Source organism: Sphaerodactylus townsendi, linkage group LG08 (genome assembly GCF_021028975.2).
Source record: "Sphaerodactylus townsendi isolate TG3544 linkage group LG08, MPM_Stown_v2.3, whole genome shotgun sequence".
Lineage (NCBI taxonomy): Eukaryota > Metazoa > Chordata > Lepidosauria > Squamata > Sphaerodactylidae > Sphaerodactylus > Sphaerodactylus townsendi.
Window position 1 is genome coordinate 6,438,339 of NC_059432.1, and position 26,463 is coordinate 6,464,801.

At 46.7% G+C, this 26,463-nt stretch overlaps 1 protein-coding gene across 1 annotated transcript in view; it reads left to right on the top strand.

Annotated features, from left to right (window-relative positions):
- Positions 1-22,911, top strand: part of VSTM4 (V-set and transmembrane domain containing 4) — a 40,729-nt gene extending 17,818 nt beyond the window's left edge. The window contains 4 exon segments of the mRNA XM_048506137.1: positions 874-926; positions 928-991; positions 6,072-6,135; positions 19,003-22,911. Coding sequence (XP_048362094.1) covers positions 874-926; positions 928-991; positions 6,072-6,135; positions 19,003-19,128 — 307 coding nt within the window. The 3' untranslated portion in view covers positions 19,129-22,911.
- The last annotated feature ends 3,552 nt before the right edge of the window (positions 22,912-26,463 follow it).

Genomic DNA, 26,463 nt, shown 5'->3' on the forward strand with positions numbered 1-26,463 from the left:
AAATTTGCTTTTCATTTTACAATTACATAATCAGTTTAGAGGTGGGTGGCTGTGTTGGCTGGCCTGAAGCAGCAGAAAAAAAATGGATTTGAGCCCACCTTTCAGACCAACAAGTTTGATTCTTAGTATAAGCTTTCATGTGCATGTGCTCACAAAGCTTATAAAAATAAAACTTTTTGGTCCTATAAAAGAACCCTGGAATCATAATTAAATTTGCTTTTCAGTTTACACAATTAGATAATTAAAAGCATGAAAAGTAATATAGACAAAATAACAGGCAATAGTCCTGGTTGCCAGCAGCATTAAAAAAACTCCTCCAGGGAATAGAAATCGAAGTGCTGATTCAGGAGAAGCCATTCCAGTTAATAGAAAACAACTAGATAAGCCCAGCAGCAGATGCTTAAAGGAATGGTAGCTCTGAAAACCTCCCACAGCTTTTTTACACACTTGTCTGGGAGGCCTGGCTGGAATTGATAAAGATCATTCCAAAATGACCACTAATAAGATCTGAAGAAACATGGGAAGATTACTTTTGGGAAACAGTGGCAAACAATCAGGTAGCAACATCATTTGGATTCCTCTCCTAGCTTAAAAGAAACAGGAGTAAAGGAATTAGACCCATTGTGGGTGGAAAGTGCTTGAGATGAGGCAACAAAACACACGCAGTTTGGATTTCTGGATCTGCTGCACTGCACAGGTGCCTTGTTGATACAAATGGAAATGGAAACCAGACACCCCTTCCAGTTTAGAGAGAGAGAAATGTCACGAGAGAACTTAGATGTTCCATGTGCTTTGGGCAGGATTATTCAAGCGTGAGCTCTCTTCCTGCACGCGTTTCCTCACCAGTCTTTTCTCCCTCCCCTCTCTCTCTAACTTAGCGGAGACAGACAGACAATGGGGTGACCAGCACTTGTCTCCAGTGGAGCCCATATAAAATCAAGGAAGGAAGGATAAAAAATTATGGAACAGCCTCCTGCCATGTTCCAACCAAAAGGTTGGTTTTAGCCACTGGCTGTGGAGGCTAAATGTGTTTGATTGTGAGTTCGAGAGAGAGCTGCAGGCTTGGGCTGAAGAAATTTCCGCCTTGAGACAGGGGAATGGAATTCATTATGCACGATCACATCCAAGGAACAGGTTGTTTGTTTGGTACACCAAGAAGTTGGAGCAGGGGCTGGTTCAGGTTTGGAGCCAGATACAGGCCCACTCCCCTCCTCTCTCTGCTTCACTTACGCCTTCCCCTCACACGCTTCCTCTAGCCCTCCCCCTGCAATCCCACATTCCCTTGCCTGCAGTCAGGAGTTAAAAGAGTTTTGGTGTTTGACCTTTAAAGCCCTTAATGGTCTGGGACCCTCGTACCTGTGGGACAGCCTTTCCCTGTATGTCCCCCAAAGACCCCTAAGTTTGGCAAATGGCAACTATCTGGTGGTCCCAGGTCCAAAGACTGAAGCATGTGTCCTTGACAAAGGGCAGGAGCACTTTTGTTGAGTCCCTGCAGCCCCAGTCTGGTGGAACCTCTGCCGAGAATTTAGAGATCCAGGCCTTGCAATGGGGATCCAATTACAATTCCGCATGGCCTGGAAGATGGAGCTGTTCTGCCAGGCCTATCGTTGAAGGCAGCAAGGAGTCTTAAGTAATCTGGCCTCTCTTCTCCGTCCCTTTTCCCCTTTTGTCTTCCCTTTCCATGTTGTTGTCCTTTCCCTCTTTTTTTCTTTCCCCTTCTAAAGGTATGAGTGATAGACCTGGAAGTGGGAATGGTACTTTTATTAGAAATATTTTGTCCCCCAGAGGGAATATAGAACGCCAAAGATCCTATTGTATGGTATTTTATCTCTCCTCTCTGTATTTTGTGAGAGAACTTGGGGGACAGGGGACTTAGAAGTTAGTCTTCCTGATTTTAATCCCCTTTCCTGGTGAGAGGCTCTGCTCCATATCAAACCTTTGAAAAGTTCTTGGGGTGGGATTGATTAGGAGTTGCATTCCTTCCGATTTTAATATCCCCTTTCCGCCCCCCTGCTTCTTTGGCCTCAGTAACCTTTTACTGCTAAATCTTGTAGCATCCTGGACAGGGGTATGTGCCTTGGATTTAGGGAGAAGAGACCATTTCGGGATTTAAGGCCCCTGACATCCATCCACCCCACGAGAATATTGTAAGTTGTTAAGGACTGAAACTTCACCCCTCCAATCCACCCCCTTTTGCCCTCTGGTTAAAGTTCTGTTACTTCTGGAAGAAATGTCATGTGCTTGACCTTGTGTAGTTTTTACTTGCACTTTTTGTGGTAGTCTTAATTCACGAGCTTACATTTTGATGTGTGCCTGGGCATGTGGAAACCCTGTCTCATTTGGGAGTGGCTGTGTTTCAAAGTTTCCTGGGACTACTGAGTGATTTGTTATTACATATTCTGTTGCTGCTGGAAGAGAGGCCTGGTGCTTTCTGCAGTATTCTCCATAAAAACAGTCAGAGTGACAGTCAGAGTGACAGTCAGTAGTCAATAGTGACTGTTCAAGGCCACCCAGTTCACTTTAGGCTTCAGGACTAGGACCTAATCTGTTCAAATCCACCATTCTGTCACTTAATGAGGGACGGGGACAAAAGTATAGATTTTTTTATGGGAGGTTCGGGGGCGGGGCCACTCTGGGGGTGTGGCCATGCCTCCCCAAGCCCCGCCTCCAGCCTCAGTGCTTATAAAAGCAGCTCCCAGAGGTCAGGGGCGGCAGAATCCCCTCCCCGTCCCCCCACCGGCTGTGCTCCCAGCCAGCGGTCCCTTCTGCCCTCCCTTCCAGGCAGAGCCATAGCTAGGGAAAATGGAGCCTGGTGCAAAAAATGTTTTGCGGGGGGCCCCCAATGGGTGGCTGCTGCGATGCAGGAATTCACCCCCAAACAGCATCACTTTCCATGGTGTTTAAACTAGGGAGCCCAGATTCTCCTTTTGAATCTACCTTGAAGGAAGAATCTGGGGTCCGCAGTTAAAACAGAATTTAAAAGTGATGCTGTTTTGGGGTGGATTATCCCCCACCCTGAAACAGCATCACTTTAAACTGGGGACCTCACATCCTCCCTTTAAATCCATACCGAAGGGGGTGGATTTAAAAGGAGAATCTGGGAAAATTTGGGGGGTGCCTGCTATCAGGGGTGCAGTTGCTAAGCTAGCAGCACCAAACTTTCAGGATATCTTTAGGAGACTCTCCTGATGATACCTCCCAGGTTTGGTGAAGTTTGGTTCATGGGGGCCAAAGTTATGGACCCTCAAATGTGTAGCCCCAATTTCCTATTAGCTCCCATCGGAAACAATGGGGGATGGGGTCACCCCTTTTGGGAGTCCATAGCTTTGGACCCCCTTGACCAAACTTCACACAACCTGGCTGGTATCAGTAGGAGAGTCTCCCACCAAATCCCTGAAATTTTGGTGCTGCTAGCCTAAAAACTGCGCCCCCTGCTGGCCAAAAACTGAAAAAACACTTAAAATTTTCAAAAAACCCACAAATGGGGCGGAGCTTCGGACATGCAATGGGGGGGTTGAACCTGAGAACCCCCCCTTACCTACATCCTTGAGTGAACAGTATCTAAACATCTATTAGCTATGAAAACAGGACAAAATTATATCATCTTGGCTAGTAGTCTGGCTAGCTGAAGTGGGGAGGGGGTGGGAATTGGGCCACTTGCAGAGAAAAACCTCTGGAAGAGAATGATCCCTAGTTGACATTTATTACTTAGTTGTAATTACCTTTGATGTATTAGAAAACTAATTGTCCCACTTAAAATTGGCCTAGAAATCAAATGGTCCATGCTTTCTGGAAACTAAATTTCTTCTATTTGGACCTTGGGATATGACTAACAATATCAATGTGTGGGGTGGTGACAGCGTGCTCCTTTTGCTAACTGGCTGTGAAGTGGCAAATTGAGAGACTTGTGATTTGACCTTTCATCCTTGTCAAAGAGACAGAAGGATAAGCAGAAGTGGAGGCACGGAGCTGTTTTCCCCTTGGCTGGGTAATGTGGTTTGTATCCACTGTCCTTAAAGTAGCTTTAACTTTGGTTTGCATTTTGGCAATATGTACACAAGGTCCCCTTTCGAGACATAAATCAAGCAGTTGTACACATAGTGGAGTTGCCGAACTCCCCTGGGGCGGGGGTTCCCCACTTTGGGGGTCCTTCCCTGGCACCAGTCAGCCCGTTGTTATGCTGGCTCAACCATTTAAAAACATTTCTAACTGTTGAGCTAGCGAAACACCGTCATTGGGGGACTCACCAGTGACCAGTCACCATCACTTCTAAAATTTACCAGAAGGAGCATCATCACATTGCCAGAAATGCTGTGTTATTTGGGCAAAAACTCTATGGTAAAAACACCTTCTACCATAAAGTTTTTGCCCAGGCAGTAGAGCAGTGGTTCTCAACCTGGGGGTCGGGACCCCTTTGGGGGTCGAACGACCCTTTCACAGGGGTCGCCTAAGACTCTCTGCATCAGTGTTCTCCATCTGTAAAATGGATAAATGTTAGGGTTGGGGGTCACCACAACATGAGGAGCTGTATTAAAGGGTTGAGAACCACTGCACTAGAGCATCCCCATGTTGCCTGACGACAGAGGCCTAGGTCTCAGTTTGCTACTGGTAAGTCCCCCCCCCCCCCACAAGTTCCAGGGAGTACCTGGCAACCCAAATGTACACCTTACCACATTGCACCTGCAATGCCCTCATATTGCATTGTTGCCCGGTTCTGGCAGTTGGGCCCTGCAGGCTGCCAGGAATCGGGACCTGGGTGTGTTTTCCTGCCTGGAGTTTGCAAGTTGGGAAGCCGCTAAATGTGTCAGAGTAGAATGAAAGTGACATTTGCTGCGACCCTGAAGCAGGAAGAGGATCAGCCAGCTGCTTCCAGCAGGTCTGGAGAGACAGCATATACGTTTTTTCTGAATAAATGAATAAACAAATATGCCCACTCTCCCTTGTCAGTCAAGCAGCTGTTGGGCGTGGTTACTTTTGGAAGGCGCTGCTCCATCAGCTGAGAGGCAGGAAACGTGCCCTTACAGCACCTCTTTGCACAGGCTGTTTCTTAGCCAGCTACGGGCATGTACCAGAAAGCCCATTTTGTCCAGTGGGTGGGTCAGAACTCTTTTCTTTCCCACCTGTCTGCTTTTCCCCGTGCTTTTGGCCAGCCCGTTGGGCCTTCCGTGTGCTCTCTGTCTGCCCGTCTGACACATCCTTTGCACAGAATGCTGTGGCTGGAAAATCTTGCTTTTTTATAGCAGACCACGCATTTTACTGGCCAAGGCATCACATTCCTCTTTTAAAATATGTTTTTAATTATTATCTCACTTATATAAAGTATCAAGAAGACAGAAAACATCAAAAGTAGGATACAGAAAACAAAAAAAAATCATGCCATGAATATGAAATACTATATTTAAAGATTTTAATCCAGGGAGTCTTACTTTCCTATACTTAATTACCACTGCCATGCTAATAACTAAGTATATTAGCTACAACCACAGTACATTTTCACTTGGAGGAAAAAAAGTCTAGCCATTATTTTTTTAATCTACAAAATACGCAAAAATTATCAAAATCAAACATTATTTTTTAACCATTTCAGTACAATACATAAAATATAGTTCCCATTTCTCATCAAACGCTTGTTTTGGCCTTCTGTTTACAAGATCAGTTAACTTGGCCACTGTATCCTATTCTCTCATTTTCTTCCCAGTTTTCTTGTTCAGGGCAATTCTCCACCTTCCATTTGGCTGCAAATATTTCTCTGGCAAAGGTAGCACATTCCTGAACACAGGCTGTGTTTTGAACCAGAGTGCAGTTTGCCTTCTGTATCCAACCTTTTGTTGTGTGCCAAAGCCGCACTGCATAGCCTGTGATTATCCCAGGATATAGAAGCAGGAAATAATTTCCTTGTGTCCTTTGCTTTATTTTCTTTCTTTCTTTCTTTCTTTCTTTCTTTCTTTCTTTCTTTCTTTCTTTCTTTCTTTCTTTCTTTCTTTCTTTCTTTCTTTCTTTCTTTCTTTCTTTCTTTCTTTCTTTCTTTCTTTCTTTCTTTCTTTCTTTCTTTCTTTCTTTCTTTCTTTCACAGCACCAATATCCAACAGTTTCCCAAAACCTAGGCTTCTGAAACCACAGAGGAAAGTCCTGCAGGTGAGTAAGCCCACAGTGGCTTGTCTTTTCCTCTTAATTTATTGCCTTCCCTCTGTCTGTTGTTGTATGTCCTCAATCAGGGCTTCAGGGTGAGTCTGATGAACACATGAACTGCTCTATACTGAATGAGATCATTGGTCCATCAAGTTCAATACTGTCTGCTCTGACTGGCAGCGGCTCTCCAGGTCTCAGGCAAAGGTCTTTCCTATCACTTACTGCCTGGTTCTTTAACTGGAAATGTTGGGATTGAACCTGGGACCTTCTGCATGCCACACAGATGTTCTACCACTCAGCCACACACTTTCTACTGAGTCTCAAGAGTGGAGATGAAGTAGAGGAAACTAGCACATCCTGTGATTTGCTAGCTCTCTGAAATTCACATTATCAATTTTGGTGTGGTGTGAAGCAATGGTGGGATTCAAATAATTCAACAACCGGTTCAGGTGGGGAGATTCAAATGATTTTACTACTAGTTGATTACAAGCACCATTTTAACAACCGGTTTTGCTGAAGTGGTGAGAACCTGCTGAATCCCACCATTGGTGTGAGGGTCTGGTACTCCAGTCAACAAGCAAAGACTCAGGAATGTTTCAAGAGCTTTATTGGAAGTGTAATGTCAGTTCTGCAAAGGTTCCAGATAGCTTTGAAGAGAGCTGAAGGTTTGGCTCTCTGACCAGAACCGGTATATTCCACCTGTAAAGATTTACAACATGGCTTTATTTCGACCCATAGTCCCCCCCCCCACCCTCGCATTCCCAACATAGTCCCCCCACCCTCACATTCCCATAATATCAGCATAATAAAGAATGGTGTGAATAGAAGCATTGTTTTGGGATAGGCAGTTCCCTCCTTCGGAGGAAGGCAGATAAGAGAGAACAGTTAACCTCTATTGACTGGTTATATTGCAAGCGAAGGAGGCCTCCTTGGCCTCGTGTGATGATAATGGCCCGGCCAGCTGTGGCCTTGATGTGGATGTGTGAGATGCAAGGTCGAGAATGGTGCGGCCTGACATGTGGACTCCATAAAGGTCTTTGGCTGTTGTTTTTGAGTGGCAGCTTGAATGAACGTCAGGTGGGGAGATCAGGGGGGCAGGCGGTGGGGCAGGGAGATCAGGTGGCTGGGTGGGAAAAATAAACTGGTTCTGCTCCCATGGTGTTTGCACGGTAGTGGGCTCACCCAGGATTTAATAAACAAATTGCCAATTTGGTGAGTTTTGAATACCCCAGGACAAGGGAAACCCGCTTGAGGACTGGGAACCATGCAAACTTCCTGCCCACACAGGGATATTTCTCTTGCTCAACCCAGAATATTTGGCCCGTGCAGAAATGGCCCTTGTCAACTGTAGCAGAAGGCACCACAAGCTTATGACAACAACACTGGTTGCTAGTAAATGTTCATATACTCAAACACTCTTGAAAGCTGATGTTTGTCTCTCTCTCTCTTTCTCTTTGCTTGAGCCCAGACACCAGGGAATCCAACTCTTTGGATGCAGGTCTCCTGGAGCCAGGTAACCAGTGATACCTGTGGGAACTGGAGTTGTAGGCAGTGTTTGGCAATCAACAAGAGGGCTGCAGGTGGAGAAATGAAGGGTTGCAAGATCCTGTGTGCTGCTGAGTCACATTCAGGGAAAATCTGGAAATGAGGTAGGGTAGCTCTAGGAATCATTTGAAACTCTGTGGTAAGATCATTTCCCCCTGGAAGTGATGTAGCAGCTAAAAAGATGACAGTGGGGTTTGCAAGCAGTGAGAGTCAACTGGAGCTGAGGGGGATCCCCTTCCCCTGCGAGGGGTGTTGTAAACCTTGTGTGAGCCTAAACTTTGCCTTTAATCCCGTATGGTGAATATTCTTCTTATACCAAATTATATGTTAGTGTAGCTGCTATCAATGTTTATGATGCATAGAGCTAGGATGAGGCCTGGCATTTTGGAATAGCGGGTCACCTCTCCTGCTTTGTTTCTTTGCAGGCTTTTTCTCAAAGTTTTTAAAGGATAATGCCGACTTTCAATCCCTGTGAGGAGTGGGGGCAGACTATTTATTGTCTCACATCAAAATATGATTGTCATATGTGTGCATTAAGTCTTTGTCATAGCTGGTTTATCCATTTTGCGCTGTTCAGATCGTACGCCTTAAGCAGTTGCTTTCTGTGCCGGCTCCAATATTCGATTACACGGAGCTGTTTTAAAGAAATAATGAAGATAGGAGAGATAGGAGAGGAAGTAAGTTAGGATTAGAGCAGAGGTGGGATCCAACCAGTTCTCACCACTTCTCTAGAAGTGGTTACTAATTTTTTCTGAGTGCCGAGAAGGGGTGACTAAAGCAACCTCCCTGCCCAATGGGGACTGGAGGTGCGTGTGTGCGGCGGCGCCACTGTTTGAATCCCACCACCATTGGAACCTGTTATTAAAATTTTTGGATCCCACCACTGGATTAGAGGTTAGGTTTTTGTTATTGATTTATATTTATAACAGGAGTTCCCGAGCTTTTTGAGCTTCCAGACACCTTTAGACTTCTGACACAATGTGGTGGGCACAGCCACAAAATGGCTGTCACAAAATGATCACCACAGGAGGCAAAGTGTTAGGTCTCGGAACCTTAAGCCAGTAAACGGACTCTGAAGTAGTAATCAGCAGCGTTTATTGATGAGGTCTTCAAGCACCATCCTTGGCAAAGTCAGTTCTAATGAAGCTGGCATCTACAGTTCCATATATCCCCCGCAAGATCCCCCCTCCCAACTTCCCAGAGGCAGCCCCTGGAACCGAGACTGCCGCAAGGTCAGCAACAGATAGCAGTGGAGCCACCTGGTCTCCTGCCCACAACAAGATAACAGCCATAACTCTTGTTTCACAGGACAGGGGAGGCCTAGTTTACTGCAAAGCATGCAAAGCCATAAAGCATGGGTCAGGGAAAGAATGCATAGATGGCAGTGGTTACATATAACAGAGCTGGTTACACATATCAAAAGAGGCATTGAATTGTTACATATGGATGGTTACAGGAATTCAAGAATGCGCCCCCTTTACTCAGATAAGCATCCTCCTGACACAAAGGCATCCACAGAATGGCCACTGAAACTGACCTTCAGGCACACAGTGAAGATCCTTTTCGCTGCGGTGGGAGCTGCTACCCAACATCTGCCCAGTCAATCAAATCTCCAATGGCCAATCAGAAGCCTTGCCGTTTTCTGTTTTCTAAAAACACTTGCCAGGTCAGCAGATACTGGAGTGCCCAAGGGTACCACATTGAGAACCTTGACTTATATGCTACAGTACTTTCATCATAGATCTAATAAAATTATGAGAAACTGTGAAGAGTTAGGTTTTGTGGTGACAGTAGTTTAAAAACATGGCAATTTAAACACAAAACTCTGTATACTGAAACATGAGTCTGTCTGCTAAATTTTGGGACTGGCTCCCAGGGCCAAAGAAAATTTCTCAAGGGTAGCATATCAGTTTAGATGTTATAACATCAAAAACGCTGAGGTCTTCAATAGTATATTATCATCACACACTTTATAGCATCTGAAGCATGGACGGCATCCAATGTCTGCCAACTGTACTGATACGGGTCTATCTGTGGCACATGCAGGCCCTGACGAGGCATGGCCCAGGGTGGCTGATGTCATCAGACCTCGGAAGCTATGGAGGAGCCCTGGTTAATATTTGGTTGAGAGGCCCCCAGGGAATGCAGGGTTGTGATGCAGAAGTAAGTAGTAGCAAACCACTTAGGACATCGCTTGCCTTGAAAATCCTATGGAATCACCATACATTCACCCCGACTTAATGGCCCTTCTCCCCCGCCCTCTCTCTCTCTCTCTCTCTCTCTCACACAGACACACACACGCATGCATGCACACACACGATAACCTGCATACAATAACACAGATTTCAAGTGTACATATAATTTCTTTATGCCCAGTGGTGTTCTTCCTACAGGCCGTGTAAAATCCTCATGGAGAAATCTGGGCTTTTAATCTGGGGAGGCTGGACAATAGAAAACAACGTTCCTTCCACCAACGTCAGAAGTCATTGCAAGTGGGCGGAATATGGGCACCTAAAATCCTGAATGGGAGAGAGGAGTGGGGCAGGGGGAGCCCATCCCACATCCCAGTTTCTCCCCCACGTCTCTTGCGCTAAGAGCTATTTTTTAAACGTAGAGATACAATAAGGCTGAATCTTCTCCCCGTCCACTCCCAAACATTCCACTTGTCCCCTGGGGACCCCTGGCAAGCTTCAGCGTTGTCCCAGCCAGCTGTGCTGAAGGAAAGAGGGAGAGTCAATCCAAAGCCCCTCTTTATTGCACAGCTGCCTGCACAGCTGGGATAATCCTTTGAGCGAACAAAGCCTGTGGGTTCAGAAAACACTGACAGAGCAGGAGTATCAGCCATTTTTGAAACCCAAGATAGTTTTTGAAGTTTCAAGAAGGAAGAGGACCTTGGTGTGAAACTGGAGGAGGTTGTGGTGGTCAGTGGTTCAGCTGTGGGGCATGGCTGAGCTCCTGTGGAGAAAGCCTGGAGTCTAAGCACAGTGCCAGGCGAGGGCCCTCTCTGCTTGGCTGTCTCTGCTATTCTGGGTCATACCAGGGTATCCTGTGTTCCCGAGCACATGCCATTTCATCACATGTGGGGGGGGGGGGCCTGGGCGCGGCCAGTGCCAGCAGCTCCCCTGGTGCTAGGACACCAGTTGTGAATGCTGTGGCTGCAGGCTGGCTCCCCCCCCCCCCCCGGAGGCTGGGAACGACAGACTTTCCTCTGCTACACCTCTGAAGATGCCAGCCACAGATGCAGGCAAAACTTTAGGAACAAGATCTACCAGACCACGGCCACACAGCCCGGCAAACCCACAACAGCCAAACTCAGAGCAGAGGCTACTCAGCTGTTGCCTGCAACCAAGCAGGGCTTTCCTCCTTTGCCATACAGGCAGCCTTTTGACACACTAAACTGAGCTATCCTGCTGTGACTTGTGGAGATAGAAGTTGGGACTAAGGCAGTGGTGGGATTCAGCAGGTTCACACCACTTCGGCAGAAACAGTTGTTAAAATGCTGCTTGTAAACAACCAGTTGTTAAATTATTTGAATCCCACCACTGGACTAAGGGATGTGTGGATTGGGGAAAACATCTAAATTGGGAAGAACTCAGGAGAAAAGCTTTCTGCAGTGTGGCATTGACCTTGTCGGCTCCATCTTGTCCCTGATGTTCGTTGATCTCTATGGCCCCTTCCGCACACGCAAAATAATGCGTTTTCAAACCACTTTCACAACTGTTTGCAAGTGGATTTTGCCATTCCGCACAGCTTCAAAGAGCACTGAAAGCAGTTTGAAAGTGCATTATTCTGCATGTGCGGAATGAGCCTATGTGAATCCCGGAGGAGAAATGGCTTGTGGTTCTGGAATAGGCTACTGACCCCTGACTCTACATTTCTGTATCCAGATTTTCTGATGACCCTAAAGTGTCTCTAAGCCAAGGTCTGATTGCTGTAGTTGTCTGGCTCAGGATATTCAAGCTGGAACCATATCCTGACAAGGCAGAAGTAATGTTGTTTGGGAAGGTCAAACTCCACGTTCACTGGGGATCCAGCTTTCTCTTGCTGACTCAGTTCAGAGCCTAGGGATGACTCTGGATCCACCATTGTTGTTGGAGAAGTGAGCTGGTGCACCTGTGGAAAGGGCGTTCTACCAACTTCATGTAGTTTGGAAGATGGCTGCCGACCTTGACTTGGCCCACCTGGCCACATGGATCCATGCTATGGTTACTTCAAGGCTAGACTGAAAGGTATCTCAGAAGCTCAGTGGTGTAGCGCCAAGGGGGTGGAAAGGTGCACAATGCACCGGATGCGCGCCAGGGCGGAGGCGTTATAGGGCAGGGCAGGGCGCAGGGCGCATGCGTTCCCTGGGAGCAGTTTCCCTCACTCCAGCAGAATCTTCAGTTGGTTCAGAATTTCATGGCTTGGCTACTGTCAGCTGCACTTCATCTCTCTTGCTGTCTTCTGTGATGTCAGCTTTACTCTTCAGAACAAAATGTTCTGTCGCTGGGCATTGAACCTTGGGGTCTTCCCTGAGTTCATTAACACAGGTTGGCCAGTCTGAACCTGACATTTGTTGAGCTCCTGAAGTCACTGTGACTTGCTTATGTTGGGCTGCCCTTGAAACAGTCCTTTGAGGCCATGGGAAGGTAGCTGGGCGAAAAAAAAAAAAAAAAAAAAAAAAAAAAAAAATTAAAAAAAAATAAAAAAAAAAAAAAAAAAAAAAAAAAAAAAAAAAAAAAAAAAAAAAAAAAAAAAAAAAAAAAAAAAAAAAAAAAAAAAAAAAAAAAAAAAAAAAAAAAAAAAAAAAAAAAAAAAAAAAAGGAATGAGATGGAGGTGAATTCAGAGATGCTGGAGGTGATGGCTGGTCAGGAAGCCTGGTGCTCTGGAGGGACAGGATCCACCCGTTCTGGTTGGAGTGAAATTGGCATTTTGGAAAGCTGATGGGTACAGTAGCCAAGAGTGCATTTGGTTTGCCAGCTCTGGCACCGCCGATCTGTTACTTTGTAACCTCTCGGTTCAACTGCTTTGATACGGTCTTTGAAGACAGTCCAGACTTCCCGTTGGTCTTGCTGCAACAGCCAGGGAGATGTCATCGCGTATGCCCAAGACAAAAATAAATTAGCTGTTTGGGGTCAGCTGAGAGCTATCTGAAATGGCCTTGAACAGCTGTTGGGCAGGGTCTTCCTCTTTTAAATTGTAAAGGGTCCTTGTTGTCCATGGGCATAATTGTCTTCTAGGGTTGGAGACCAGGTCATCTCCTGTAGAAACGAATGATTCTTTAAAATGGAAAGGGGCTGCAGACCTTGACCAAGAGCGGATCCAGTAGACCTGCCCTCCCATGACAAGGGGTGGCCCTTAAGAAATAATGGGACTGTTACTTCCTATGGGCAGTAGAGAAAACATGTCTATTTACAAACTGTAATGCCCCCTCATTGTTTCCTATGGGTAGACCTGGCCTTTGTATTGCCCATAGGAAAGAGTAGGCTGATTATTTTCTATGGGCCTCTGTGCCTTATGGACAGTAGACCTTGCCTCCAAGACCAGTGGGGTGGGATAGGGCAGGCAGAGAGAGTTATCCAGATCTTTTACATTTTAAAGGGCCATTATGTTTATGGACAGTAGACCTGGCCTCTGATTTTGGACAGCAGGTCTTCCCATACCAAACGATGGCCATTTAACATCCAAAGGGAGAGGACAGACTGCCCAACACTTGTTTGGTGAGACTTTTCTTATTCTCTGTGCAGCTGCTGCCTCTAGTGGAAAGGGGAGGGGGGGCAGTTGATAAAAGGACCTGAATTTCTGAAAAGTACCTGGGAAAAAATCCCAGAACAATCAGGGAAGTCCTGAAAAGTTGGGGTGAAAAGCATGGCCTTTACGAATCCGATTATTTTTTAGTGTGCCCACCCCCAGTAGAAGCCTGATGATAATCAGGGTAGCTGAGGGGAGGTTAAAACTACCTCATTGACTCACAACTTGTTCCTGAGTTCAGTTCAAGGCGCTGGTTCTGACTTTGAAAGCCCTTTCCAGCCTAGAACCAAACCCTCTTGTCACCCCCTTCTGATTGTCAGCCCTCTTAGGTCTTTTTAATTTGTGACCCCCACCTCATGGAACAGGTTTCTGGGGGAGGCAAGGGAGTCACTATGCTCAGTTTTTTTGGAACGTAAGGGCAGGCATTTTCTGCCATCCCAGTTAGCGTGTTACACCAATCCTAAAGCAATTACTTTTATTTCATTTATTTATAAAAGTTTATACCCCACCTCATACTAGAATCTTTTGGCTACTTACACAGGTTAAAGTCAATGCAAACTACAATAAAAAACCACAAATAAAATATAACAATGAAAACAACACTAAAAATAACATTAAAATAGCCCCAACCTGCACTCTCTCCGCCCCGCAGACCAGCAGCTGTAGAAGGGGTCTCCAGGGAAGCTAGCCAAATGCTGCTAAACCCATTAAGGGCAGGCACATGATGAATCTCTGAGGGGAGACTATGCCAAAGCCTGGGGACAGCCCCAAAGAAAGCCCTCCGACATACCCCCACCCTCCGCACCTCAGTGGGGACAGCACCACCAGGAGTGCCTCCTCCTGTGACCTCAGTGCCTGGACAGGTACAGACAGGATTAGGCATCCCTTCAGTGGGGCAGGGCCAAAGCTGTTTACATTTGTTTCTGAGCTCCTGAAAGTACAAATTCTTAAAACCCTCAATGTCTTGGAACTCTCCAGAATTCAAGAATTCTGGAAGACTCGTGTGGAACATGGACACGAGAACATGTGGCCAGTGTAGCGACCTCACTTGGCCATTCTTCATGCCAGAGAGAGGCCGTGGCTCAGTGGCAGAACATTTGCGTGGCATGCAGGAGATCCCTGGTTCAATCCCTGGCATCTCCAGTTTAAAGGAACAGGGACTGAATGATTTGAAGGACTTGGGAAGCGGCTGCCAGTCTGAGTACACGATATTTGCTTTGCTGGAGCAAGGATCTGGTCCAGTAGAAGGCGGCGGCGGCGGTGGCAGGTGTGTTCCTGGGTCCGCTTGTCCTTTGCTACCCTTCTTTGTTGCCAACTCAGCCTCACGGAATGGGCCACTGGAGAAAGCAGGATAGATTAGGAAGAACTGTAAGCCTGCTTCTATTTCATTATCAAGGACTATTTCATTATCAAGGACTCCCAAGGACTCACCAATTTTACTTTGACAATTATTTCTTTAGGATAAAGCACTCTTATTGGAGTGGCTGGGTGGCTCATCCCAGTAGTGTCCAGAAGCAAGAATTCTGGAGGACTCCTGTGGAACATTCTCAGCATAGTAAAGGCCAGAATGATGCGTTCCTTGCAAACTTTTCTTATCTGTAGAAGGTGCTAAATTCATCGGCTGAGATGTTCTAGTATTCCTTTTATATAATGGGATTATTGTCAGATATAGTTGAAAGAGATGGCCACTTTGGCTGCCCACAGCATTTCCCCAAGACTTCACTTTCTCAACAGCTGCTTTCCATAACGGAGAGAAGAAATCTCATCACAAGCTTTTAAATGCAACACAGCAGCACGTCAAATTTGCTTGCTAAAGCTGTTTGGTATCTGGGAAGAAATGCTCTTCTGGAAAGGGACTGCCCTTCTGCAGAGCGGGTCTCTCTTAAGTTGCTTTTCCACGACTGCAAACTCACCCAATCTAATTAAGCACACGTGCACACATTTCCACACCCCTCTTCTGAATCCTGCCTGCAAAAGAAGGGCTTGGAAGAGCTGTATTGTCTATGCTCAATTATTACATATCCTTTGCTGAGAACTCTATGCGCTCCACAATTTTGAACCTCCTGTGTGTTTCTTCATATTTTCAATCAAATTATTACATACTGGAAATATGCATAAGGGAAATTATTCTACACATTTTATGGTTCACCGTTGCTTGCAGCAGTAATTGAAGTACCTTTTCCACTTATGAAAGTACTAATTTTATTTGCTTTTATTGCTTTTCTAGATGCAATTATTTATTTAGTGTGTTTTGGCTTTATTAAATTATGTTTACTATAGGAACATCATAAAAATGTATGAAAGTAACACATCAGCCAATGCTGCCCAGTGACCTGTATTGGAGGAATCGAGTGTTATTTTTCATATCCAAACTTAATCGAATAAAGTAGGAATAAAGAGATAATCTACCCTAGAAAACAATGCAATTTCTAGATAATATAATAATACACCTGGACAATATGATTTCATAAATCTTAGCTCTAAAATTTACATGAGCTGGGTGTTAGAGGGCCTTTGTAGGATTGGAGGGGGGGGGGTTGAGTGGAATGGGAATGAGAAATATAATTTAAGTGGGGAAAGTAGGGAATGAGCCAGTTTCGTGCGGTGTGAACAGAGTCTTGGGTAAACCGCATGTGCTAAGTGTGTCCAGCGTTAAGAAGCTGAAGTTTGGAGTGGGTCCACCAGCCAGTGATATTGCCATGTATAAAGTTCTTGTGGTCTGAGCTATACCCCTCCCGACTGCCAGTAATAGCACAGGTGGATGAAAGTTTTGCCATACCTAACAAAATCCTCTGCCTTATAAAATAGTAACACCCCCCAACACCCTGGAAACTAGCATGTTTCAGAACACGGATTCCTGCCTAGTCTTTTTCTTAGCATGTTCCTGTGCCCAGGTAACTTATTTTTGCAGATGAACAAGTGAAGGTGGTTTATGCTGAACCAGACTACCAGCCTTCCCTACTCAGACTGGCAGTGGCGTTCCAGAGTCTCAGGCGGAGGTCTTCTACGTCGCCTCCCGCCTGCTCCTGGAGATGCCGGGAATTGAATCCGGAACCTTCTGCACACAGAGCAGATGCTCTGCCATGGAGCTGCAGCTCCCCTTTCGCAGGCTGAAAAAATCCGGACACAGGAGACTTTTTTCCAACTGTGAGACAGAGAAGGTTTTTGAAGAGGTTTGGGGAGTTGGAAAAAGGCACCGCGAGAAAACCCAGGAAGATCCAGGTGGTCTGTCTTTAAGGGAGGAAGGAGATCTGGGGCGGGGGGGAGGGGGGCAGAGCTGAAGCTTTGGAGTACTAAAGAACAGCTGTTGAGATGGCTGGTTGGCACCTGCGTGTTTATGACTCATTACTGAGTGTCGCAAGAAGCAATGATTGGCATGTGTCACTGCAGGCGATTATCACTAGATGTCCTCTCAAGCACAACCCCTAGGAATGGAGACAGCCCCCTGCCCATTCCAGGCTACTGTCATCAGAGAGAGTGACATGTGACAGACTGACAAGGAGTCCAAGCAATCACAGGAAAGCTGCAGTCAGCGGGTTCATTTTACACAGGGTTTGTTTCCGCTTGCGAGAAGAAAAGCGGATGACAACATTTGGTTTATGAACAAAGAGAAATGATGTTTTTAGCTGTTTGGGGTTTTAGCTGTTTAGCATGACATGCATTTTGCGCCTCTGCACCTGTCTGTCCCTGAATATGCTAGAACAGCAAAGCTGGTCGGCAAGGAAAGCTGTGCCCTTTTTGCCAGAAATGTCTGTAGAGAAGAGCGAGTGGATAACAGAAACCGTGCACCGACGATTACCAGGAGGGTGCAGGCTAGCTTGATCTCATCAGATCTTGGCTGCTAAGCTGGATAATATTTGGATGGGAGACCACCAAGATCTCTGGCGTTGCTTTGTAGAGGCAGGCAGTGGCCAACGTCTGTTGCCTTGGAAACTCAGTGGCCATAAGTCAGCTGCACCTCAGCAGCACTTTCCACCCCGACATGTGGCATTTACACCATAAATACAATAACAACCCCCCCCCCCCCCCCCCCCCCCCCCGGCCAATCCCTGAAGCCTCCCATTCGCACACCCTCAAAAGCCTTGACAAACTGGCAGGCCTTGCAGCGCCTCCTGGGCCCCCTCCCCCCCTTAGGAAGCCCGTTCCACAGAGCTAGAGCCAGGATGAGAAAAGCTGGGCCACCCTAAGCGGTGAGGTAATCGACAGATGGCTGTCTGATGACAATAGTTGGCGCGCAGGGCCCAGATTCAGATTCTGTCTACCAGGACTGTCTCCTGCTTTGAGTGGAATACTGAGATCCACACATCACCTCAATGGCCTTCAGTCTTCTTGGGATGTCTGGCCCCATTTCCCTTCAAAAAACAGGAAAGTTTGAAGAATGTTGACTGGGGTGGGGGGAACCGGCACAGCAGGGAACGGTTGTAGTTGGGACAAGGAAGAAGTCCCTGTTGTTGGACCTCTGAGGGGACCGGCTGGCCATTGTGTGAGGCAGGAGGCTGGGCTAGAGGGACCCTCTTCGGCCTGATAACAGCAGGCTCTTCTGAGGTGCTCACGAGCACAGGCTCCAAGAAGCACTGACGACATGCATTGGCTTTCCAGGGAAAGTGTGGAGGCAACTGGCCCGTCTCCTCAGTGGTGAAATGTGCGTGTGGAACGTCCTCCATCCCTCTGCTACGAAAGACGTGCACCTCCTTCTGCTGCTTCGTTTCATGGAGTACATGAATGAATGCTTTAGTGCTATCAAATACTAGCACCTGGCAAACCCTGAGGCATGTGAGTCTGTTGCAGAATCGCATCCTGTGCTTTATGGCAGGAGCCCACCTGGTCCTGGAATGCTGCATTATATTCGGTGCTTCTTTCTCATTTGTGAGCCTGCAGGAGTCACGTTTTATTCTGAATTTGTGAAATCGTTCCTGCTTTCGATTGGAGTGTATCAAGTCTCTCCCCCCTCCCAAGCTCTTCTGTAGTGTAGAAACTGATTGTAGAAGTGATGGCCTCATAAGAGGGCTGTGGGGCCTTGCCACCGTTCTCATCTTGTGGCAGGAGCCGTGGCTCAGGGGTGCAGCATCTTCCTGGCCTGCGGAAGGTCCCTGGTTCAATCCCCGGCATCTCCTATCTATCTATCTATCTATCTATCTATCTATCTATCTATCTATCTAATCTATCTATCTATCTATCTATCTATCTATCTATCTATCTATCTATCTATCTATCTATTTATTTATTTATTTATTATTACATTTTATACGCCCTTCCCTCCCCGGATTCATCTATCTATCTATCTATCTATCTATCTATCTATCTAATCTATCTATCTATCTATCTATCTATCTATCTATCTATCTATCTATCTATCTATCTATTTATTTATTTATTTATTATTACATTTTTATACCGCCCTCCCCCGGAGGGCTCCGGGCCCGTTGGTGTGAAAGACTTCTGGGAGTCGCTGCCCGTCTGAGTCGCCAGTCCTGACTCGGATGGATCCAGGCTGTGATTCAGTAGAAGGGGACGTCTCGTGTTCACACTTTCTTTGTGCAAGAAGGCAGCCTTCCAAATTCCTGGCTATGGACACTTTTCCACTTTTGTTTTCGTAGCCCAAAATTGCAGAGGAGAATTTGACCTACGCTGAACTGGAACTGATGAAGCCCTACCAGAAGGAGAAGGGTGTTCCGACCGTGACGGTCTACGCTCAGATTCTCTTCGAGGAAAACAAGATGTGATGCCTGTCCAGGACAGGTCCTGCGTGCCAGCTCATACTTAATTCCTCCTGTGTAGCGTATTTATAAAATGTCATAGAGGTGGCCTTCTCTTCCTTGTCAGGTTTGTTTTTGTACGATTTGTTAAAAAATATATATTTTAAGGGGATTTTGGTGGGGCCTAGAAAGAGAAAGGCCTCACACTTTGAATGGGAGCTTATTCAACCCAGTGATGTTTCACCTTTTTTTCCTTGTAATGCTAAATGTGATCCCCCACCCACCCTTTGTTATTGTTCTGATGCACAACCAAGTGGTCCAAGCTAGGGAGCAGCCCAGTGTCTCAGCTGAGCTAAGAAGCCGCCACTGAAGTCCACTTCTTCTGAGTCTGCATTTCATCCAGTTGGCCTGTTCCCCGTTGTCTCCTTCTCTTAAATGGGGCTGCTCATCTTCTCCGGTCGCGGTCCATGTGGACAAGGCAATGGTATGTGTGGCTGGTACCTGGGAATGGGAGCTCCTGCCCTCTTGCACCTGACACTGGCCCTACTCTTCCACTACCCCGCAGATGGGCATACATAGGATTTGTGCGCATACAGAATCCCTTCCAAAACTGTAGGGGATGCTTGGAGACAGTGTTTGGCTGACATACAATTTAATAATCCAAGAATTGTAATGAAGCATCATCTCTTCTGCCTTGGTTAGACCTCACCTAGAATACTGTGTCCAATTCTGGACACCACAATTCAAGAAAGATATTGACAAGCTGGAACAGGTCCAGAGGAGGGAGACCAAAATGGTCAAAGGCTTGAAATCCATCGATGTGGAGCAGCTTAGGAAGCTAGGACTGTTTAATCTGGAGAAGAAAAGCTAAGGGATGATATGATCACCATGTTTAAATATTTGAAGGGGTGTCATGTTGAAGAGAGAGCAAGCTTGCTTTCTGCTGCTCCAGAGACTAGGGCCAGGAGTCGTGGATTCAAGGTGCAGGAATGGAAATTTCACATGAACATTAGGAAGAACTTCCTGACGGTAAAGGCTACTGGACAGTGGAATCCGTGGCCTCGAAGGGTGGTGGAGACTTCTTCTTTGGAGATTTCTAAACGGGCTGGATGACCATCTGTCAGGAGTTTTTTGATGGTGTCCCCTTGCATGTCAGGGGCTTGGGCTAGATGGCCCTTTTGGTCTCTTCCAACTCTATGATTCTGTTACATTACAAGAGATCCTGCGTTACTTGAGGCAGAAAAAATGTCTTGAGTATGACAGGTAAAAGGGATATGGCCAGATCTCAGAAGATAAACAGCACTTGGACAGGAAAATACTGAGGAAGACTAGGGTCGCTACACAGAGGCAGGCCGTGACAAAATCCACCACCGTCAGTCTCCTGCTTTAATGTGGATGGCCTAGGCTAGCCCAATCCCATCAGGTCTTGGAAGCCAATCAAGGTGGTGCCTGGTTAGTCCTTGGGTGGGAGACCACCAAGGAAGTCCAGGGTTGCTGTACAGAGGCAGGCAAGGGCAAACCTCTGCTCATCCGTTGCCTTGGAAATCCTACAGGATCACCATAAGTCAGTTGCAATTTGACAGCACTCTCTTCCCCCACGTATGGTGTTCACATACTTTATTTGGGAACTATCCCCAAAGCTTTTGGGACTTTACCATCACAGGTAATAGCTCTCTGTAACATTAAACTACGGAAAAGTTTAGCAACTAAATTAAGATATGTTAAACAGGTCACATTGCAAGTAAAATGTACAAAATAAACAAGTATTGAGCAAAAAAATTAATCCAACTACATTAATTTTTAAAATAATTTGAGGGCAGGATACAGATCTCACCAAAAGGTGTCAGAGTCTTAGCATGAATTTCCGAAGCTGCTGAAATATACCTAGCAGCAGCTTCTGTGGGCCTTTGTTACCCACAAGAATGTTCAGAAAATAAGGATGGGATGGGGGTGCAAAGAGGACAGTGGAGGCTTCTGTTTTCTAGATTTGTCTACGACATTCGTTATATGCAAACTCTGGGTCTCCTTATGCAGGACCTGAAATCTTCAACCCAACTTTCATTTCAGATCTGAAGTAACGGGACCTTCATTGTTAGCCTCTCTTTAGCCTGGCTGATCCCTGATGTGTTGTTCCAAAGCCATCTAGATTTATTCCATACTGCAACTTTTGGATAATACTTAAGACCTTGGGGCAAACTGGGGATTTGGGTGTAGAGAGCTTCGAGTAGACACCTGTTTGCCTTTAAAGAAAATATTCCCTGTATTGTGACTTAGGTCAGTTCCCCACGGGAAATTCTATCTAGATTAAACCAAGTTCGTAAAGCAACCGCACCTTTAATAGGGTTTTCAGCCTCCCCACCGCAGCATGTATTCAGCAAAGACATGTAGGCCTGCCTCTGATTCCAGAAATATAGCAATCCCCACTACCACTCAGTCTCCTTTGCGGGTCTCTCCTGATTGGCTGGCATGCCATGTTGGGGCAGGACCTTTTTCGGGTGGGAACCTGAGGTTCGCTCGTTTCCAAGGACAAATGTTTAAATGTTTAGGCATTTAAGTGGGTTTTCGCTCTTTTGCAAGGATAAACGTTTAGGCATTTGAGCGGGTTTTCGCTCGTTTGGAAGGGCGGACAGTTACTTGTGTAAGCATTTTTTCATTATGCTGACCGAAACTTGGAAGAGGCTGTGCACGCCGCCGAGAGCTGATTGGTTGCTAGACTTGCATCACGCTCCACGATGGTTCTGTCAGGACACGGGATAAGGGGGAGAACGAGCGCCAGAAACAGGATGAATCCCTGTTTGCCACTCAAGCAGTGGAGAGGTTTTCCTGAAACCTAGTTATTTCACATGAGTATCACGTGATTAATTGACCGTGGGGAATCGACCTTCGATGAACCTGCCTGCTAGCAAAGATACCACAATTAGGACAACTGGAAATGTGCTTTTGGAATGTGAAAAAGATTCTCAGGGATTAAACTGGAAAAGCAAACATGAGCTGCCCTTCTCAGTAGCTGGAACAAGTTATGAGGCTACTGAGAGCTACTACAGACCACATAAACAAGGAATGCTTCAGGCCTCGCCCACAAAACCCACAAAAGCATTGTTTTAGGGGAGATGGGGAAGTCTTCACATCCCTGAAACCCTGGAGAGCGGCTGCCAGCCTGAGTAGACAATACTGAGCTTGACGGACCGAGAGTCCGATTCAGTGGAAGGCAGCGTCATGTACATTCAGGTTCACATGAAAGCTAATCATGTGACTTGGTGACCTCTGTGGGCAAACACCCTGAACAGGGCCCTTGATGTTTGATCCCCTGAGCCCCCCCCCCCCACCTCTTGGCAGCCCTGTCTGGTGGTTACGACCTTCGCCCCTCCCCTATCCCCAGTATGACTCAGTCTTGTTGTTGCTGTGGCTGGAAAGCTTTTTTTGTATTAGCTATTTTATCCAGGAAGTTGTTTTGCTCTGCAGCTGGTGCCTTCCTTCCCAGCGCCTGACTGCTTCACTCGGCCCACAAGACCGGCATGATCCTGCCACAGCGTCAGGATAGGGCCGAGTTGTGCAGGAGAGCCTGAAGATGTTAGCTGATGACATGCGGTTTCAGTAAGCCTTTCCAGAAACCCACCTTACCATTTTTTAAGCTTCAAAAGGACCATTTCCCACGCATTAGACGTGTTTTCAAAATAATACCAGCAACACATTTCATCTACAGGAAGAAATTTTTGTTAATGTTTTCATTTTCTATTTATATCCTCATTTGTGTCTCATTTATGTGTAATTCCCTGTATCATTTGGCTGAAATAAATGATTTACACATTAGTTTGTGAGAGATTTCTTAGACATGACAATGAAGTGTAGGGACTTTTTACTCTGCATTGAGCTCTTGAACAAGGACCTTTCCTTTCCCCCTCCATCCCCCCTCCCACTATTTCTTCTTTCTCTCGCCTGGCAGCCCCCGCAGCCTCTCCCCTTTTCCTGCTTTGCTGTCTTTTCCCCGTCCACCAGTCAACATATCTTGAGGGGCCACTCAGCTCTCCCTCCTTAGGAAAAGGCGAACCAAGTTGCAAAAATAGTGTCGGGGCTTCTGGCTCCAAATCTTCCACTGGGACATGAGGAGGAAAGACAGTTCCCCCCCCCCCCCAGTCCACCACGCCCCCCCCATGGATTTGCTTTACAGAAACCAATGATTTGAAGGGTCACTAATATTGTTGTGGTTTCTAGCCCCCCATCCCACCCCCAAATTGCCACGGAGAGCCCAGTGGGCGTTCTTTTCCTAAAGTTGCAGGAGCTTTTTCTTTTATGAGTGAAATTTTAACCCCTTGCTTTTTTCTTGCTGGTTTTCTTTTGCAATCCTGGAACTTCAGGTTTGTACAGAGATCCCCCCTTTCTGTAAGCCTAGCTCCATTTTGAAGATCTAGCGATCATATAAATTGTGGCCCATTTTGGTTTTAGGCATAAGTGGAGGGATGGGGTCTCAGAAGAACTTGTGGGGGCATCTCATTTTCACTGACATCCCCCTTCTCTGGGAGCCCCCAGAACCTCTCCCCTCTCCTTCCCACCCACCAGCCAACCCACCTTTATCTCTCCACCCCCATCTTCCATTTCCCCTGCCTCCTTCCCTGCCCTCCCCCCCCCCAATAGTCTTTCCTGGGAAAGGTTTGGCTGATTGTGCTATCATCAGCTGCTGCCAATCCCAGCCATATTGTGAGGGTAGTGAGTCCCCTGGGACTGCTGCTGGGCCGGCCACCACCAAGTCCTCCTACAAAAGGGGACGTGATGGGAGGATGGTGGGGTCTTTTCCAGGACTGTTTTGTTGGCAGATTGCTAGTTATGTAGAGAAGTGGCAGGCTCGCTGATTAAACATCCAGTTAAACGTTTATTAGGGAACTACATTTTGGATAGGAAAGCCAAGAGACAGATAGCCTTCAGCTGCCTTGCAAGAACACAAGAACTAGCCAGCTGGATCAGACCATCTAGTCCAGCACTCTGCTACTCGCAGTGGCCCACCAGGTGCCTTTGGGAGCTCACATGCAGGATGTGAAAGCAATGGGCTGCTGCTGCTGCTGCTGCTCCCGAGCACCTGGTCTGCTAAGGCATTTGCAATCTCAGATCAAGGAGGATCAAGCTTGGTAGCCGTAGATTGACTTGCTAGCTAGGGAAGGAAGGAATGAGAAAAAACTTCCAAGAAAAAGGAGGAAATTAGACCAGAGATTACCAGTCTGAGGACAGTCAAGAGGTGACACAAAAGGACAGAAGGGTCTCTAACCTTACTGCCCTGTCCAGCTGGCCACTTTAATAAGAGAATGCCCACAGACCACTGTATTGTTTTGGGAAGTCTTGATTCCCCCCTCCCCCAATTTAGAAAAAAAGTGTTTTAGATTTTTCTGCAAACCTGGGACTTCCTTCAGGCTTGTACAGAAATCCCCCTCTCTGCCTCCGGCTCCATTTTCAGAAATGTTGACTCATGGGCTGGTTCAGAATTGGGTATCTCCAAATGGAGGTTCCATGGGAAGTGCTGCAGTACTTTCTTTTGGATACGACAACACATTTATGGTGGCTTGGTAATATTTATTTTCAAATATACTGGCAGGGCATATTAGAGGCAAATCCTCATTTCTGAAGTAAGCAGCAAATCCACAAACATTGCATCAAATTCCCAAAGACAGCTCTTGTACGTAAAGGTCTTTCACCTGTCACCAGCTCACTCAGCTATCTGTTCTAATGGATTGTTGAAGGCTTTTGCTGCTGGAATCAACTGACGGTTGTGGGTTTTCTAGGCTGTGGTCTGGCCGTTTTTGCTCCTAATGTTTCACCCGCCTCTATAGCTGACCTCTTCAGAGGCATGTCACGGTAAGAGGTGTTTCTCTCCATGGCACAGAGAAACGTGAGGAGCAGAAACTACCAGATCACGAGCACACAGCTTGGAAAACCCATAACACCCTGGCTGGGGGGGGGGGGGGGCTGCCATCTCACATTTGGATGGATGTTGTATTCCTGTTCTCAGGGATCATTCTCATTCTTTAATTACACCCCCAAGACTCAACATGCATAGGTGAGTAGGCAATTTTTTTTGCAGTCCAAGCACCAAAATCTTTTGCAACATATATTTGAGAATCTGTGGGTGTGCTAGCAAATGGGGGGGGGGTGGTGATAGAGAAGGGTTTTATTTGGCCAGATACAAACCATCAGGGGCTTGCCTCCGTCCATTGAGAAGAGAACCAGGTTTGAATGTCAAACAAAAGACCTGTGGCTCTTGGGCACAGTTATCCACCCCTCCTTTAGGCAAACCCCGTGGTTCACAGTGGCCAAGACAGTCGTACTTACCACATCAAATTGGTCTCTACCTATTGCAATCCTCTTTTTTTTTGAAAAACAACACGCATGGTACATCCCTCCAATCAGGCACCTTCCGCCTAGAAATATCTCCAGGAAGCCTGATCAGATTTTCTGAACTGGTTACTGTCATGAGTTTCTCCCAACGCCCGCACACATCTGGCCACCTGAATCCATGCCATGGTACTTCTGAGGCTGCCGTGAACTCTACAAAGGTCTTGCCTCCAAGTCCACTCCAGTCAGAGCAGAATGCCGCCGCTTGGCTGTTATCAGGCAGCCAAGATGGGCAAAGAGCTGGGAATAGCGGCCCTCAGAGACCCCAAGATCCTGCCAACATCTGTCATGGAAAGGAGCCAAAATGGTGGATAAATTGGCTAGAAGATGGTGTAGGAGTCATTTCTTCAAGCTGACCTGTGTTACAGCTGGCCTCCAGATCAGAGGCTGTTCAAGGTGTTTTATCCATGAAACAACGACACAAGTATGAGAACCCACCACCTATTCCTGAGAATAACAAATGCCCCCTTTTCTCCCCAGTTGGCAAAAGTGGGGTATAAATCCAAACTCCTCCTCTTCTTGAGAATGTTGTTTGCATTTCAGAAGGGCGTCCTTTTGGCAGATCTCCTGTGGGGCGATTCGGCATTGGCCAAAGTTGCTGAGTCATGACGTTCCTCTGTCATTACTGAACGGCCTGAGGGGAGGGGACGTGCAGCTCCATTAGCTTCTCCCCAATTTAGCCTGAGGCTGATAATGGCGGTGCCCTGTGCCCTGCGGTCTCAGGAAAGGCCGCTAAACGCCTAATGTTCTTCCACATTAAACTTTATCTCCATCACAGCAAACAGGAGTAAATCACATTAGCGTGGGCAGTGCGGATGGAAGGGGGTGGCAGGAAGCCGAGATTGTCCAGGAACCCTGCCCAGCGGTGTGGGTGACGCTTTACTGCCACTCTCTAATTGGCTTGCAGGGCATGGGAGGCCATAGCCACGGGCCCTTCTCCTTCTTGGAATAGCTGCAGCGTCTCTCCGGGGCTGCCACCACTCT